The sequence below is a fragment of the Oncorhynchus mykiss genome, chromosome 11 (genome assembly GCF_057628025.1).
Source record: "Oncorhynchus mykiss isolate SJ-2025 chromosome 11, ASM5762802v1, whole genome shotgun sequence".
Lineage (NCBI taxonomy): Eukaryota > Metazoa > Chordata > Actinopteri > Salmoniformes > Salmonidae > Oncorhynchus > Oncorhynchus mykiss.
In genome coordinates this window covers 6,505,001-6,520,673 of record NC_143032.1, presented here as the reverse complement: position 1 = coordinate 6,520,673, position 15,673 = coordinate 6,505,001, and the positions used below count along the sequence as shown (strand labels likewise).

Sequence of the window (15,673 nt, the reverse complement as noted above, 5' to 3'; positions counted from 1 at the left end):
TTTTACTTACACAAACATACCTAGGTCATGCATTAATAATTACCTGCGATGGTGTATACAACAACAACAACAACAACAACGGCAATATTGTCATTCTCTCAAGGCACCAACATTTTTTTTTTTTCAAGTGTGTTGATAGGGGACAGAACGCGGTTGGACCATCAAATAATTGGCATGCTCTTCCAGAATCTCCACGTGGGCGAGGATATTGGAAATGTTTTCAAAGCCTGACAACTTGTTTTTAACTAGGTCGGAATCATTTATAACAGATTTTTTTCTGACATAACATACTGTAGGTACAGCAGATCCCCTTATTGTACGGGACACTTTTAAATGTGCCTTTAGGGGCCATGCAATTCAGTACTCATCTATAAAACAAAAGCCATTTAGATCAAAAGAGTCCATATTAACAAAGGAAATTGAAGGACTAACAGTACAGTTAGATAGCAATAAAAACTGTACCATAGAGGCACAGAATAAGTTAGAGGAAAAACAAAAATAAATGGAGGAACTGATTCAAGAAAGATCCAGTGTAATATATTATAAAATAAAGAAAACTGGATGGATTATGGGGGAAAATGTACAAAAATATTTAAAAAATTTTCAACACAGAAATGCTATCAGAAATATTTTACTGAAACTTATTACAAATGACAGTTACCCATGATTCACCAAATAATATTTGAAAGAGGAAATAAAGAACTCTTCAGTCATATCCCAGTTTACCCTGATTAACTCTTTAGTCATATCCCAGTTTACCCTGATTAACTCTTCAGTCATATCCCAGTTTACCCTGATTAACTCTTCAGTCATATCCCAGTTTACCCTGATTAACTCTTTAGTCATATCCCAGTTTACCCTGATTAACTCTTTAGTCATATTCCAGTTTACCCTGATTAACTATTTAGTCATATCCCAGTTTACCCTGATTAACTCTTTAGTCATATTCCAGTTTACCCTGATTAACTCTTTAGTCATATCCCAGTTTACCCTGATTAACTCTTTAGTCATTTCCCAGTTTACCCTGATTAACTCTTCAATCATATCCCAGTTTACCCTGATTAACTCTTCAGTCATATCCCAGTTTACCCTGATTAACTCTTCAGTCATATCCCAGTTTACCCTGATTAACTCTTCAGTCATATCCCAGTTTACCCTGATTAACTCTTTAGTCATATCCCAGTTTACCCTGATTAACTCTTTAGTCATATCCCAGTTTACCCTGATTAACTCTTCAGTCATATCCCAGTTTACCCTGATTAACTCTTTAGTCATATCCCAGTTTACCCTGATTAACTCTTCAGTCATATCCCAGTTTACCCTGATTAACTCTTTAGTCATATCCCAGTTTACCCTGATTAACTCTTCAGTCATATCCCAGTTTACCCTGATTAACTCTTTAGTCATATCCCAGTTTACCCTCATTAACTCTTCAGTCATATCCCAGTTTACCCAGTTGCCCTAGTTAAATAAAATAAAAAAATTCTCACACAGCTCATTTGGATAAATCATCAGACCTGCAACGACACTTCAACTGATATAATTCTTATTACTTACATTTTTTATGCATTTTCTGAAAACTGCATTGTTGGTTAAGGGCTTGTAAGTAAAGCATTTCACTGTAAGGTCTACTACACCTGTTGTATTCAGCATTTCACTGTAAGGTCTACTACACCTGTTGTATTCAGCATTTCCCTGTAAGGTCTACTACACCTGTTGTATTCAGCATTTCACTGTGAGGTCTACTACACCTGTTGTATTCAGCATTTCACTGTGAGGTCTACTACACCTGTTGTATTCAGCATTTCACTGTGAGGTCTACTACACCTGTTGTATTCAGCATTTCACTGTAAGGTCTACTACACCTGTTGTATTCAGCATTTCACTGTAGGGTCTACTACACCTGTTGTATTCAGCATTTCACTGTAAGGTCTACTACACCTGTTGTATTCAGCATTTCACTGTAAGGTCTACTACACCGGTTGTATTCAGCATTTCACTGTAAGGTCTACCTACACCTGTTGTATTCATCATTTCACTGTAAGGTCTACTACACCTGTTGTATTCAGCATTTCACTGTGAGGTCTACTACACCTGTTGTATTCAGCATTTCACTGTGAGGTCTACTACACCTGTTGTATTCAGCATTTCACTGTAAGGTCTACTACACCTGTTGTATTCAGCATTTCACTGTAAGGTCTACTACACCTGTTGTATTCAGCATTTCACTGTAAGGTCTACTACACCTGTTGTATTCAGCATTTCACTGTGAGGTCTACTACACCTGTTGTATTCAGCATTTCACTGTGAGGTCTACTACACCTGTTGTATTCAGCATTTCACTGTGAGGTCTACTACACCTGTTGTATTCAGCATTTCACTGTGAGGTCTACTACACCTGTTGTATTCAGCATTTCACTGTAAGGTCTACTACACCTGTTGTATTCAGCATTTCACTGTAAGGTCTACCTACACCTGTTGTATTCAGCATTTCACTGTAAGGTCTGCTACACCTGTTGTATTCAGCATTTCACTGTAAGGTCTACTACACCTGTTGTATTCAGCATTTCACTGTGAGGTCTACTACACCTGTTGTATTCAGCATTTCACTGTAAGGTCTACTACACCTGTTGTATTCAGCATTTCACTGTAAGGTCTACTACACCTGTTGTATTCAGCATTTCACTGTAAGGTCTACTACACCTGTTGTATTCAGCATTTCACTGTAAGGTCTACTACACCTGTTGTATTCGGCATTTCACTGTAAGGTCTACTACACCTGTTGTATTCAGCATTTCACTGTAAGGTCTACTACACCTGTTGTACTCAGCATTTCACTGTAAGGTCTACTACACCTGTTGTATTCAGCATTTCACTGTGAGGTCTACTACACCTGTTGTATTCAGCATTTCACTGTGAGGTCTACTACACCTGTTGTATTCAGCATTTCACTGTAAGGTCTACTACACCTGTTGTATTCAGCATTTCACTGTAAGGTCTACCTACACCTGTTGTACTCAGCATTTCACTGTAAGGTCTACCTACACCTGTTGTATTCAGCATTTCACTGTAAGGTCTACTACACCTGTTGTATTCGGCGCGTGTGACAAATACATTTTGGGATTTTATTTGATGCGTTGAAACCTCGGGTACAACCACTCTACATCGAATGTAAAAGAACTGATACGATATCTATAGGAGGGACTTAGAGCAGGGAATTTAGAAGGGTTGTAGTCATGACTTTTTAATGAGGTTGTTATAAATATAAATAAGTGATGACTACTCTTTGGTTTCTAGTTCCATTACATGACACAATATTTGGGTGGCGGTTAGGCCACAAGTTCTAATTGAAAGGTCAAATAGTATGGTCAAGGGTCAAATAGTATGGTCAAAGGTCAAATAGTATGGTCAAAGGTCAAATGGTATGGTCAAAGGTCAAATAGTATGGTCAAAGGTCAAATGGTATGGTCAACGGTCAAATAGTATGGTCAAAGGTCAAATAGTATGGTCAAGGGTCAAATAGTACGGTCAACGGTCAAATAGTATGGTCAAAGGTCAAATAGTATGGTCAAAGGTCAAATAGTATGGTCAAAGGTCAAACAGTATGGTCAAAGGTCAAATAGTATGGTCAAAGGTCAAATGGTATGGTCAAAGGTCAAATAGTATGGTCAAAGGTCAAATGGTATGGTCAACGGTCAACGGTCAAATAGTATGGTCAAAGGTCAAATAGTATGGTCAACGGACAAATAATATGGTCAACGGTCAAATAGTATGGTCAAAGGTCAAATGGTATGGTCAAAGGTCATATAGTATGCTTTATCTGTATTCAACTTGTTGCCTCTGGACAACATATCGATTTTTTTGTAATTTACACAATTAGCCAACCATGTTGAAGGCACGGCATGCTGAAACATTCTCTAAATGCTTGTAAGATGTGCGACTCCACACATCAAGAATGTTTTGGGTGAGTGGTCTTCAAATCGCCTCAATCACTAATCTATGAAACAGTACGGCACACTTAACAAGTTAACCCTTCTTCTGTGTTGTGAGTCTGTATGTTGTCAGTGCTGTGTCTTTTATGTTGTGGAAACACATTTGATCCTGTGCCCATCAACCCGACGGCAAATACTGATACAGATTACAGACTTTCACTCTCTGAACTCTCCTGTCGTCACTTCCTTATCCCATGTCCACAAACATGCTGTTGATGCATCATTGTACTCTATAGCGGTAAACTAAGGTGCTTCTCTGGCCAGAGGTTTCATATATATGGGGCGACTTCCTGATTGACGACCTCAAGGTAAAAGAGTTTAGCAGGACATAAGGGCCTTAGCGTGATCTTGTGGCGTGATTAAAACCGGAGCCCGTCTAGGGCCCCGACGGTTGGCCGTATTGCTGACGTACATTGAGCATGAGGTTAGGTTCCTGGAGACATCCTCTTCCTCATTCTTCACCCATATATAGAGCTGAGGACAGAAGTGGCAGACATGTCTTACCAAAGTACTTTCCTGCTTTGTGGCAGAAAGGCCACAATAACAGAGCCTAAACAGAGCCATAGCAACGCCATAACAGAGCCATTACAGAGAAATAACAGAGAAATAACAGAGAAATAACAGAGAAATAACAGAGCCTAAACAGAGCCATAGCAACGCCATAACAGAGCCATAACGGAGCCATAACAGAGCCTAAACAGAGCCATAGCAACGCCATAACAGAGCCATAACGGAGCCATAACAGAGCCTAAACAGAGCCATAGCAACGCCATAACAGAGCCATTACCGAGCCTAAACAGAGCCATAGCAACGCCATAACAGAGCCTAAACAGAGCCATTACAGAGAAATAACAGAGAAATAACAGAGAAATAGAACCTAAACAGAGAAATAACAGAGCATAAACAGAGAAATAACCAAGCCTAAACAGAGCCATAACAGAGCCTAAACAGAGCCATAACCGAGAAATAACAGAGAAATAGAGCCTAAACAGAGCCTAAACAGAGCCATAACAGAGAAATAACAGAGAAATAGAGCCTAAACAGAGAAATAACCGAGCCTAAACAGAGAAATAACAGAGCCTAAACAGAGCCTAAACAGAGCCATAACAGAGAAAGAACAGAGAAATAGAGCCTAAACAGAGCCTAAACAGAGCCATAACAGAGAAATAACAGAGCCAAAACAGAGCCATAACAGAGAAAGAACAGAGCCATAACAGAGCCTAAACAGAGAAATAACAGAGCCAAAACAGAGCCTAAACAGAGCCATAACAGAGCCTAAACAGAGCCATAACAGAGCCTAAACAGAGCCAAAACAGAGCCTAAACAGAGAAATAACAGAGCCAAAACAGAGCCTAAACAGAGAAATAACAGAGCCAAAACAGAGCCTAAACAGAGCCATAACAGAGCCTAAACAGAGCCACAACAGAGCCTAAACAGAGCCACAACAGAGCCATAACAGAGCCTAAACAGAGCCATAACAGAGCCTAAACAGAGCCACAACAGAGCCATAACAAAGCCATAGCAGAGCCTAAACAGAGCCATAACAGAGCCTAAACAGAGCCATAACAGAGCCTAAACAGAGCCACAACAGAGCCATAACAAAGCCTAAACAGAGCCATAACAGGGCCTAAACAGTGCCATAACAGAGCCACAACAGAGAAATAACAGTCACAACAGAGCCACAACAGAGAAATAACAGAGTCACAACAGAGCCATAACAGAGAAATAACAGAGTCACAACAGAGCCATAACAGAGTCACAACAGAGAAATAACAGAGTCACAACAGAGAAATAACAGTCACAACAGAGCCATAACAGAGTCACAACAGAGAAATAACAGAGTCACAACAGAGCCATAACAGAGAAATAACAGAGTCACAACAGAGTCACAACAGAGTCAAAACAGAGAAATAACAGAGTCACAACAGAGAAATAACAGAGCCTAAACAGAGCCATAACAGAGAAATAACAGTCACAACAGAGAAATAACAGAGTCACAACAGAGAAATAACAGAGTCACAACAGAGAAATAACAGAGTCACAACAGAGAAATAACAGAGAAATAACAGAGAAATAACAGTCACAACAGAGAAATAACAGAGAAATAACAGAGTCACAACAGAGAAATAACAGAGCCATAACAGAGCCTAAACAGAGAAATAACAGAGCCAAAACAGAGCCTAAACAGAGCCATAACAGAGCCTAAACAGAGCCATAACAGAGCCTAAACAGAGCCAAAACAGAGCCTAAACAGAGAAATAACAGAGCCAAAACAGAGCCTAAACAGAGAAATAACAGAGCCAAAACAGAGCCTAAACAGAGCCATAACAGAGCCTAAACAGAGCCACAACAGAGCCTAAACAGAGCCACAACAGAGCCATAACAGAGCCTAAACAGAGCCATAACAGAGCCTAAACAGAGCCACAACAGAGCCATAACAAAGCCATAGCAGAGCCTAAACAGAGCCATAACAGAGCCTAAACAGAGCCATAACAGAGCCTAAACAGAGCCACAACAGAGCCATAACAAAGCCTAAACAGAGCCATAACAGGGCCTAAACAGTGCCATAACAGAGCCACAACAGAGAAATAACAGTCACAACAGAGCCACAACAGAGAAATAACAGAGTCACAACAGAGCCATAACAGAGAAATAACAGAGTCACAACAGAGTCACAACAGAGTCACAACAGAGAAATAACAGAGTCACAACAGAGCCATAACAGAGCCATAACAGAGCCTAAACAGAGCCATAACAGAGAAATAACAGAGTCACAACAGAGAAATAACAGAGTCACAACAGAGCCATAACAGAGAAATAACAGAGAAATAACAGAGCCATAACAGAGCCATAACAGAGTCACAACAGAGAAATAACAGAGTCACAACAGAGCCTAAACAGAGCCACAACAGAGAAATAACAGAGTCACAACAGAGAAATAACAGAGCCTAAACAGAGCCATAACAGAGCCTAAACAGAGCCATAACAGGGCCTAAACAGTGCCATAACAGAGTCACAACAGAGCCATAACAGAGCCATAACAGAGAAATAACAGAGCCTAAACAGAGCCACAACAGAGAAATAGCAGAGCCTAAACAGAGCCATAACAGAGCCACAACAGAGCCACAACAGAGCCACACTGACAGATGGGGCTAATGAAACATATGGTCCGGAAATGAAAATGAGCGTGAAATGTAATGTAGAGGCCTGACCTGATCCCACTGGCTACATTAGATAGGCAAACATACCTCCCTACATGATCGTCATGTTTTATTACAAGTTCAGAAATCCACTAAGGCCAAGTGTGACTCCGGTAGACGTCTACAACACTATCAGCGGTTGAGAAGGGGAGATTGCCGACTAGCTTAAATCTCTAGATTGGATTAGGTTTCACAACTCAGTCTCGAATCTTTCAGCGCGGGATGCTTCATCTCAAGAGAGCCCGGAAAACAGACTTGATTTGATAAATGAAAAGACCCTCTTGCGTTGATAAATGTCAGCCAACTGAGACACTCTACGAACATGCCCAGGCTTGTATTTGATCAACCCTCAGTGACGGACATAACCAGAGGTGGCAAAATAAAGAAAACGTGACGTGGAATTGTCTTATTTTAGGAGGTTCCCTTTTGACCCTGTTACTCCTCTGCCTTAATGCCTGTCCTTGTCCAGAGGAGGGAGGGGCAGGGAGGAGGTGTGAATGGGTGTGAGTCCAACTTGCCAGGCCCGTGGGGGCGTGACGACGGGCACGAAGGAAAGCTGATCAGTCAGCCATGATGAGCACGGCCTGCTTTATATCAAAGTCTGATGTTGAGCAGATGCTTGCTTTGCATCAACACAAAGTCAAATCAAAATCAACACAAAATCAAATCAAAATCAACACAAAATCAAATCAAAATCAACACAAAATCAAATCAAAATCAACACAAAATCAAATCAAAATCAACACAAAATCAAATCAAACGGGCCTTTCTGAGTGAACGCCAACTAGAAAGAACGAGCCTGAATGTCACCGACTCAAGACCTATGGACATTTAAACACTTCCCACTGGACACAGACCTCAATTCAACGTCTATTCCACCGTTGGTTCCGCGTCAAAAAAACAACGTTGATTCAACCAGTGGGTGCCCGGTGAGTTTGGATTATTTTCCGTCATTTCGTTGAGCAAAACAAAATTGATGTGGGTAAAGGGTCTCTTGTGAGATATTATTCATCTTTTAGAAACTTTGATGCTCCCATCTAAGTGCTACACCAGGGGAGGGCAACTCCAGTCCTGATTGGTGCGACTCCCCCTCCATCCCCCAGCCAATCACAGCTGATTAATCACATTGCGTTCTAAACTGAAGATCATGATTATGTGATTATTGGAGTCAGGTGGTGTTCTCTGGGGCCTGGGGGGTTAAACTGTGTCATCAATCAGGCCCCTGGAGGACGGGAATTACCCTCCTCTTGTGGGTGGCGTTCTCTTTTGACACTAACCTTGTCTCGCGCTTCCAACACTGTGAAATCCACACAGCCACACTGATCTCTCTCTCTTCGCTGTAAAACAAAACAAAACAAGATACTGTAGATCTTTTTTACTGTATCTCTAGGCTAACGTCCCTTGATTCTGTCACACGTTTCATTATGTTGCCCAGATACCATGTCTGAAATGATATCTTAACCTATTATTGTTATGGTGACCTAAAATCATTTTATGTAACTACAGTACATGACAGAAGTGTCCTGTCTTGGATTGAACATTTCATGACTCCAAAATACATGTCTTTTGCTGCAGTGGATCCATTTCAATGACCCCCCCCCCCCCCCAGTTCTTCAGCAAAGTCCCCCTTTCCTTTCCTGCAGCCTTACAGAAGCAGTTAGTTAGCAGGGATGCGATTCCCATGACTGATAGAGGATGGGGGGGGGGAGCAGAGAAGAGCAGTTCAACCCATCTGATCGTCATTACAGGCCCTATTGACTTCCATGGCCGAACGTCATTACCAGAAAGAGAGAACAAGTCTGATAACGGAAAACATTGTCACATCTGAGAGATGGCGTGAAAGCGGATAGCGCAGAGGACAAGGAACAACGTGGACACGCTGTGTTACCTCATACTAGTAGTCATTCAGCAGATATTTTAGAGATTAATATACAGTCAACATATATAGTAGGCCTAAATACTACACAGGTGAACCCACAACATTGGTGTTTCCAGCCCCACCTAGTACAGGACCTACAACATTGGTGTTTCCAGCCCCACCTAGTACAGGACCTACAACATTGGTGTTTTCAGCCCAACCTAGTACAGGACCTACAACATTGGTGTTTTCAGCCCCACCTAGTACAGGACCTACAACATTGGTGTTTCCAGCCCCACCTAGTACATGACCTACAACATTGGTGTTTCCAGCCCCACCTAGTACAGGACCTACAACATTGGTGTTTCCAGCCCCACCTAGTACAGGACCTACAACATTGGTGTTTCCAGCCCCACCTAGTACAGGACCTACAACATTGGTGTTTTCAGCCCCACCTAGTACAGGACCTACAACATTGGTGTTTCCATCCCCACCTAGTACAGGACCTACAACATTGGTGTTTCCAGCCCCACCTAGTACAGGACCTACAACATTGGTGTTTCCAGCCCCACCTAGTACAGGACCTACAACATTGGTGTTTTCAGCCCCACCTAGTACAGGACCTACAACATTGGTGTTTCCAGCCCCACCTAGTACAGGACCTACAACATTGGTGTTTCCAGACCCACCTAGTACAGGACCTACAACATTGGTGTTTCCAGCCCCACCTAGTACAGGACCTACAACATTGGTGTTTCCAGCCCCACCTAGTACAGGACCTACAACATTGGTGTTTCCAGCCCCACCTAGTACAGGACCTACAACATTGGTGTTTCCAGACCCACCTAGTACAAGACCTACAACATTGGTGTTTCCATCCCCACCTAGTACAAGACCTACAACATTGGTGTTTCTAGCCCCACCTAGTACAAGACCTCCAACATTGGTGTTTCCAGCCCCACCTAGTACAGGACCTACAACATTGGTGTTTCTAGCCCCACCTAGTACATGACCTACAACATTGGTGTTTCCAGCCCCACCTAGTACAAGACCCACAACATGATGGTAAACCTGTCAAACGCATGTGTAGAAACCCAGAAATATGCATCTAATGTTATCTTTACAGAAGCAACGTGTGTCCTAGACATTATTTGGGTCTGTCTGCAATTACCCTTCCTAATATACGGTAGTAAGCACATTCCTGTATGATTGGAGAGCAGCACAGAGCTCTATTAAGGCTGAACGGTCTCTTGTTCTGTGGGCTACACTGCCAGAGCAGAGTAGAATAAGGAATGAAGGCAATGGAAGCACAAAGACCAAAGAGGATGTTTAATTCATCACATTGTAAATATTTAATTTGTTTACTAATTAAACCTGGGCTTTGTGACCCGCCATAAAACATGAATGGGATTTACATCTCTCTGCTCTGACAACACACAGAGACAGAGGATTACATCTCTCTGCTCTGACAACACACAGAGACAGAGTATTACATCTCTCTGCTCTGACAACACACAGAGACAGAGTATTACATCTCTCTGCTCTGACAACACACAGAGACAGAGGATTACATCTCTCTGCTCTGACAACACACAGAGACAGAGGATTACATCTCTCTGCTCTGACAACACACAGAGACAGAGTATTACATCTCTCTGCTCTGACAACACACAGAGACAGAGTATTACATCTCTCTGCTCTGACAACACACAGAGACAGAGTATTACATCTCTCTGCTCTGACAACACACAGAGACAGAGTATTACATCTCTCTGCTCTGACAACACACAGAGACAGAGTATTACATCTCTCTGCTCTGACAACACACAGAGACAGAGGATTACATCTCTCTGCTCTGACAACACACAGAGAGGTCATGGACAATGACGTTTAAAAAAAATAGTTTTGGGTAGGGCTGCACAATTAGAGATGCACTCCGGGATCTTAAGCACAACAAATTGGTTATCACATAAATTGCTACATTCGTAACATGTCTAACGAAATGAATGACATAGTACACAATTAATGACATAGTACACAATTGGATGACATAGTACACAATTGGATGACATAGTACACAAAAAAAAGAGGACTACTTTTGGTTTGTGAGCAACACATTCAAAACTACTAAATTATACACATTTTCCAGAGTGCATCTTTAATCAAATTTTAATCAGGATTGCAATATTGACATGTGCAATATCCATATTCAAGAGGCTGCAAACACCGTGAATATAACATTCGAATGTAATAAGGGTCCCCTGGGAAGCGCTCTGACCAACACCTTGGTTCCTACCCTGTCATAACAACTTCTACAGTACCTGTCTGTCAACACCAACCATTGAATCAGTAAACAAATTGCATTTATATGATTCCAACAGTTCAACCGAGTGTTTTGATCTATATTGCAAGTAAAATAGCAATTTCATTATTTTCCCATATTGTGCAGTCTTAGTTTTGTGAGCCTCTATTGTAGCAGCGGGTCCTCTTCTTCACAACAGTCTTAGCACCTGTACCCAGCAGGTCCTCTTCTCCACAACAGTCTTAGCACCTGTACCCAGCGTGTCCTCTTCTCCACAACAGTCTTAGCACCTGTACCCAGCAGGTCCTCTTCTCCACAACAGTCTTAGCACCTGTACCCAGCGTGTCCTCTTCTCCACAACAGTCTTAGCACCTGTACCCAGCAGGTCCTCTTCTTCACAACAGTCTTAGCGCCTGTACCCAGCAGGTCCTCTTCTCCACAACAGTCTTAGCGCCTGTACCCAGCGTGTCCTCTTCTCCACAACAGTCTTAGCGCCTGTACCCAGCAGGTCCTCTTCTTCACAACAGTCTTAGCACCTGTACCCAGCAGGTCCTCTTCTTCACAACAGTCTTAGCACCTGTACCCAGCGTGTCCTCTTCTCCACAACAGTCTTAGCACCTGTACCCAGCAGGTCCTCTTCTCCACAACAGTCTTAGCACCTGTACCCAGCGTGTCCTCTTCTCCACAACAGTCTTAGCACTTGTACCCAGCAGGTCCTCTTCTCCACAACAGTCTTAGCACCTGTACCCAGCGTGTCCTCTTCTCCACAACAGTCTTAGCACCTGTACCCAGCAGGTCCTCTTCTCCACAACAGTCTTAGCACCTGTACCCAGCGTGTCCTCTTCTCCACAACAGTCTTAGCGCCTGTACCCAGCAGGTCCTCTTCTTCACAACAGTCTTAGCGCCTGTACCCAGCAGGTCCTCTTCTTCACAACAGTCTTAGCGCCTGTACCCAGCAGGTCCTCTTCTTCACAACAGTCTTAGCGCCTGTACCCAGCGTGTCCTCTTCTCCACAACAGTCTTAGCGCCTGTACCCAGCAGGTCCTCTTCTTCACAACAGTCTTAGCGCCTGTACCCAGCAGGTCCTCTTCTTCACAACAGTCTTAGCGCCTGTACCCAGCAGGTCCTCTTCTTCACAACAGTCTTAGCGCCTGTACCCAGCAGGTCCTCTTCTCCACAACAGTCTTAGCGCCTGTACCCAGCAGGTCCTCTTCTCCACAACAGTCTTAGCGCCTGTACCCAGCAGGTCCTCTTCTCCACAACAGTCTTAGCGCCTGTACCCAGCGTGTCCTCTTCTTCACAACAGTCTTAGCGCCTGTACCCAGCAGGTCCTCTTCTTCACAACAGTCTTAGCGCCTGTACCCAGCAGGTCCTCTTCTCCACAACAGTCTTAGCACCTGTACCCAGCAGGTCCTCTTCTCCACAACAGTCTTAGCGCCTGTACCCAGCGTGTCCTCTTCTTCACAACAGTCTTAGCGCCTGTACCCAGCAGGTCCTCTTCTTCACAACAGTCTTAGCGCCTGTACCCAGCAGGTCCTCTTCTCCACAACAGTCTTAGCGCCTGTACCCAGCAGGTCCTCTTCTTCACAACAGTCTTAGCACCTGTACCCAGCAGGTCCTCTTCTTCACAACAGTCTTAGCGCCTGTACCCAGCAGGTCCTCTTCTCCACAACAGTCTTAGCACCTGTACCCAGCGTGTCCTCTTCTCCACAACAGTCTTAGCACTTGTACCCAGCAGGTCCTCTTCTCCACAACAGTCTTAGCACCTGTACCCAGCGTGTCCTCTTCTCCACAACAGTCTTAGCACCTGTACCCAGCAGGTCCTCTTCTCCACAACAGTCTTAGCACCTGTACCCAGCGTGTCCTCTTCTCCACAACAGTCTTAGCGCCTGTACCCAGCAGGTCCTCTTCTTCACAACAGTCTTAGCACCTGTACCCAGCAGGTCCTCTTCTTCACAACAGTCTTAGCGCCTGTACCCAGCAGGTCCTCTTCTCCACAACAGTCTTAGCACCTGTACCCAGCGTGTCCTCTTCTCCACAACAGTCTTAGCACTTGTACCCAGCAGGTCCTCTTCTCCACAACAGTCTTAGCACCTGTACCCAGCGTGTCCTCTTCTCCACAACAGTCTTAGCACCTGTACCCAGCAGGTCCTCTTCTCCACAACAGTCTTAGCACCTGTACCCAGCGTGTCCTCTTCTCCACAACAGTCTTAGCGCCTGTACCCAGCAGGTCCTCTTCTTCACAACAGTCTTAGCGCCTGTACCCAGCAGGTCCTCTTCTTCACAACAGTCTTAGCGCCTGTACCCAGCGTGTCCTCTTCTCCACAACAGTCTTAGCGCCTGTACCCAGCAGGTCCTCTTCTTCACAACAGTCTTAGCGCCTGTACCCAGCAGGTCCTCTTCTTCACAACAGTCTTAGCGCCTGTACCCAGCAGGTCCTCTTCTTCACAACAGTCTTAGCGCCTGTACCCAGCAGGTCCTCTTCTTCACAACAGTCTTAGCGCCTGTACCCAGCAGGTCCTCTTCTTCACAACAGTCTTAGCGCCTGTACCCAGCAGGTCCTCTTCTTCACAACAGTCTTAGCGCCTGTACCCAGCAGGTCCTCTTCTTCACAACAGTCTTAGCGCCTGTACCCAGCAGGTCCTCTTCTCCACAACAGTCTTAGCGCCTGTACCCAGCAGGTCCTCTTCTCCACAACAGTCTTAGCACTTGTACCCAGCAGGTCCTCTTCTCCACAACAGTCTTAGCACCTGTACCCAGCGTGTCCTCTTCTCCACAACAGTCTTAGCACTTGTACCCAGCAGGTCCTCTTCTCCACAACAGTCTTAGCACCTGTACCCAGCGTGTCCTCTTCTCCACAACAGTCTTAGCACCTGTACCCAGCAGGTCCTCTTCTCCACAACAGTCTTAGCACCTGTACCCAGCGTGTCCTCTTCTCCACAACAGTCTTAGCACCTGTACCCAGCGTGTCCTCTTCTCCACAACAGTCTTAGCGCCTGTACCCAGCGTGTCCTCTTCTCCACAACAGTCTTAGCACCTGTACCCAGCGTGTCCTCTTCTTCACAACAGTCTTAGCGCCTGTACCCAGCGTGTCCTCTTCTTCACAACAGTCTTAGCACCTGTACCCAGCAGGTCCTCTTCTCCACAACAGTCTTAGCAGCTGTACCCAGCGGGTCCTCTTCTCCACAACAGTCTTAGCAGCTGTACCCAGCGGGTCCTCTTCTCCACAACAGTCTTAGCAGCTGTACCCAGCGGGATACAGGACCTTCCATTTTCATTTGTATTTTCCCAGTTGAGATCAAGGTATTTTTTTTTACAATGGAGCCTTGCACACAACACAATGCACGTAGTAAATACACCCGAGGGAAAAAAAACTGAACAGAAAAGAGAATACAAAAAAATACTCATGAAAAACAATCACATTCCTCGGCAAAGAGGTCATCAATCAACACTCTGAACTGCCCGAAAGGCACAAATACATCCATATTTAGGGAACTCTGCAGATAGATTCCTTTGACCCCCCATGTATTGAACAAACAGTTTCTTTTTCAAAGTCTGTAGCAACAGACAGAATATCCAGATATTAGCTATCCCTGTGATCAGGTATGGTAACTGGTACTTCTGTGGGGTATGTGAAGATGCCGGGTAATTATGGGCTTTATAAATGAGTAAAATGCAGTGTTTTGACCCACGTGAGGTCAAAGAGGGCCGTCCCACTTTCTGAGCAGTGTCAAGAGCAAAATCTGTCCCCCGTGATAAAACGATCTGCGTCCTCCTCTTTAGAGAGAGGCAGGACCTATTTCTATAGAAGAAGCCCATTCTTATTATCAGCTTCCTAATGAATTAACTTTTTTTTTTTCACAGCTGATCCCATCAAAATCCAGAAAAGAGCCGTTAAATTCTACAACTACCTAAAAGGAAGCGATTCCCAAACGTTCCATAACAAAGCCATCACCTACAGAGAGATGAACCTGGAGAAGAGTCCCCTAAGCAAGCTGGTCCTGGGGCTCTGTTCACAAACACAAACACACCCCACAGAGCCCCAGGACAGCAGCACAATTAAGACCCAACCAAATCATGAGAAAACAAAAAGATAATTACTTGACACATTGGAAAGAATTAACAAAAAAACAGAGCTATACATATGCTTAAATCATTAGAATCATTTTTGTGTGCCCTAGAAAACAACAAATAATTCACCCGCATTCAATACTACTGTAAGGTCAATTAAGCTTTTCTGTAAAACAATGAAAACAGATTGTAGTTCACAGGTGAGGTAATAGAATACTCAACAGTAGTGAGGTAATAGAATACACAACAG

General features: G+C 43.9%; 1 protein-coding gene across 4 annotated transcripts in view; it reads right to left on the bottom strand.

The window, feature by feature from the left end:
- The window catches only part of LOC110536538 (uncharacterized), a 103,834-nt gene that overhangs the window by 78,242 nt on the left and 9,919 nt on the right, over positions 1-15,673 (bottom strand). For 2 of the 4 annotated variants that reach the window (XM_036934740.2, XM_036934742.2), the window contains exon 4: positions 8,470-8,529. The exons of the other annotated variants lie outside the window; for them this stretch is intronic. In XM_036934740.2, the coding sequence (XP_036790635.2) occupies positions 8,470-8,529 (60 nt within the window). The remainder of the gene's footprint in view (positions 1-8,469; positions 8,530-15,673) is intronic. 4 annotated transcript variants of the gene reach the window in all.